Here is a 2,921-nt window from a genome sequence, read left to right as displayed (position 1 = left end):
CACATTTCCAGGAATCAAGAAAGGACTTTCAGTTTCAGTTTTATGAGAATGTTTTCCTGTGTTAAAAGAAAGAACTTTATTCAAATGTAATAACAAGGGGCTCCACAAAACATGACCAGAAGTCTTAGCTTTGTTATTTCAAATATCAATAAACTGACACTGAAAAAACTGGTGACTTAAGTCCTTGTTTTGCTTTGCTTGTGTGCGTGGCTTTTGGTTTAGTTCCTGAGCCATGTTTGTTTCAACCCACAAGTTTTTTCCCTTCAGCTCTTCTGGTTCTCTCCCCAATCCTGCTGGTAGGGGAGTGAGCAAGTGGCTCTCTGGTCCTTAGTTGCTGGCTGGGATTAAACCTCGCCATGTGAAGAGCAGACAAAACCAGCAAGCCTCTTACAGAAGCTGTTTTGCTCTTATCTCTCCTTACAAGCCACAGGCTTCCAAACACTTAGGCCAGATACTCCAAGTAAAGAGCAATAAACTAGACTTTTCCAAAAGAGTTTTCTTCTCAAACAATCCACACATCAGCTTTGTGACAAGGAAATAGCAGGGCTCAGGACATTGGGAGATGAGCAATAGGTGCCTCACAGCTCATTCTCCACAGACATCACCCCCAGCACTGCAGGGATCCCAGCTTTGCCTTTCTGCTGGCTGGGGAAAGATTGATGTGCTATCTATGAACTGCTTAAAAGCCACCTCAGATTTGGGGATCTGCTGCTCCCAAAGGGAGTCAGAGGAGCCAGGGAAAGGAACACTTTCCAGGCAGGAAAAAAAATGAATGGAACACCATCCTGTCCAAATCAGAGCACTCCTTGAAAACACTGAGGGATACAGCCTACAGGATCTGCCCTTCCTTCCTACCTCCCATCCTCCCAGGGACTGCTCAGTTTAGATCCTGCAGGCAGCACAGGCTCCAAGACACTGCACATGCCTTGCTTGCCCTTTTGCAGGCCTGGGAACTGGGAGTTTTCCACCCAAACAGGCCCTCAGCTGAAGGACACACAGTAAACCCTCAGCAATACTTTTATTTTACTTTTTCAGAAAGTTAGGTTTAAAATCAGATATTCACAGAAACAGACCACAGGATTCAGCTGATAAAAACAGGAAGGTTGGATAGAAAGCCTGCACCAGTCCTCAGCAAAACACTGGAGGCAGGGTGGGGGGAAGGAAGGGATAATTTGCTTTCAAGTGCTCCCAGACTGCCACAAAAATCATTGCAGGCAATGAAATAAAACCAAATGTGGCAACCAGGCTAGTGCTGCTGGCAATCACCTTCCACTCTTGACTTGTTATTTCTTAATGGAATGGAAGAGAGAAGTAAGGGTGAATTGTTGCACTTGCACACAAAACTATACTCAGATAGATAGAAGAGGAATTTAGGTCAACATGAGTTTATTTGTTTAGATTTTCTTGTAATTATTAATTATCGCAGGAAGGGCAGCAAAGTTGCTGGTAGTCTTTGGTATCAGGTGTGGCAAATACTGGGCAATGACCACCCAAAGCCAGGGGCTCCCTGCCTTGCTTGGAGGTCTTACAAATGGCCCATCAGTTGCTCTTTCTCTTTTTCCTGAATGCCTTGGAGAACAAGGCCTTCGCAGCTTTGATAGCCAAAGGAACACAAGCAGAAGCAGTTGAAGCACGAGCAACAACAACACCAGCAGCAGCACCAGCAGGACCAAAAACAGGAACAGTGACAGCAGCCACAACCCCACCAACAACTGCAGAAGCGACCATTTCGCCACCTAACCAGATTATCTGTCGAATTGCTTTCTTGACCTGTAAAGTGAAAGGAAAACACAGGCTGGAAACAAAAGAAGCAATTATATTTTCCCCCAAGCATGATAATGAAGAGCAGGCAGGGATAATCAGGGCAATTAAAAGAATGAGGGACATTTTCCCCATAAGCAGAAGGGATAACATCCAGGATTTTAGCCTTACGCTGTGGCATTCAGAAAGAGGGCACTGTCAGGGTGAAGATAGACCACAGTGACCCTCCTGCTCCAGGGTCTCCGGGGAGGCCAGAGGCAGCAGAGGTATGGACCCCACACCTGGGACTTGGCTGTCCCCAGACAGTGTGTGGGCTGTGTCCCTGTCCAGAGGCTCACAGGGAGCAGCAAGGAGGTGCTGTGTGAGGCACAGAGGGGCTTATCTCATGGTACTTACCTGGTCAGAGACACTCTTGCCATAGCGGAGCATTGTCACAAAGTGCTCACAGTTTTTGCGAAACACACGATAGGTCATCTCCATGCCAATGTAGCTCTCAGCACGCTTGATGATCTCCTCCACTGGGAGGGGGGTGTAGGAGTGGTCATACTTGTTGTTGACCTCCCAGTCATCAGTTCCCACCACCTCCTTCAGGAGCTGCTTCTTCACTTTGGCCTTTTTCCTCAGTGTTGGGTCACTACTGCCTGACAGGCATTGGATCCCTTCATCTGGGAAAGGCAGGAAGGAGATAAGCCAGGCAGAACCTATGTGGCCCCTCCAAGACCTCAGATGGGTTTCTGACTGCTCCTGGAAAGGCCATCTACATACACAGTTTTGGTCAACCAGCAGCCCACAGAGGGAGACAGGGCTCCTGGTGGCACCACAGCACCCCCTCTGCACCCTGCCAGGTTGCACCAGCCTTACCTGCGGACGTCAGGTGGACGACATATCCATCTCCCAAGTAGAGGGCCCAGTGCTGGTAACCTGATCGCTTGATCTCGATCAGGTCGCCAGGCTCAGGTTGGTGCCTGTGGCGTGACATCCCAGGAGACTTCGGTCAGGACACGGCGGTGCAGCTGGTCTGGCGCAGCGCAGGGCGCAGCGGAGCGGGGAGGTGTGGGGTGTGCAGAGGCACCTGCCGGGACGGCAGGCACGGAGGGCGTTAGTGCCGGGCACCGAGGGCATGAGCTGCCGGAGCGGCGGCCCCTCCGCGCCGGACCCGG

At 50.1% G+C, this 2,921-nt stretch overlaps 1 protein-coding gene across 2 annotated transcripts in view; it reads right to left on the bottom strand.

Annotated features, from left to right (window-relative positions):
- LOC108495211 (phospholipid-metabolizing enzyme A-C1-like) overlaps positions 1–2,911 on the bottom strand; it is a 9,115-nt gene extending 6,204 nt beyond the window's left edge. The window contains exons 1-3 of one of the 2 annotated variants that reach the window (XM_017810649.1): positions 2,623–2,911; positions 2,158–2,426; positions 695–1,770 (exon numbers count right to left, since the gene is read on the bottom strand). In XM_017810649.1, coding sequence (XP_017666138.1) covers positions 1,540–1,770; positions 2,158–2,426; positions 2,623–2,740 — 618 coding nt within the window. In that variant the 5' untranslated portion in view covers positions 2,741–2,911 and the 3' untranslated portion in view covers positions 695–1,539. Of the gene's footprint in view, positions 1–694; positions 1,771–2,157; positions 2,427–2,622 lie in introns of those variants that run through there. The other variant, XM_017810650.1, reaches the window with a different exon arrangement.
- Positions 2,912–2,921: the final 10 nt, after the last annotated feature.

The sequence above is a fragment of the Lepidothrix coronata genome, unplaced genomic scaffold, assembly GCF_001604755.1.
Source record: "Lepidothrix coronata isolate B3197 unplaced genomic scaffold, Lepidothrix_coronata-1.0 Scaffold29, whole genome shotgun sequence".
NCBI lineage: Eukaryota > Metazoa > Chordata > Aves > Passeriformes > Pipridae > Lepidothrix > Lepidothrix coronata.
This window is presented reverse-complemented; position numbering and strand designations above follow the sequence as displayed.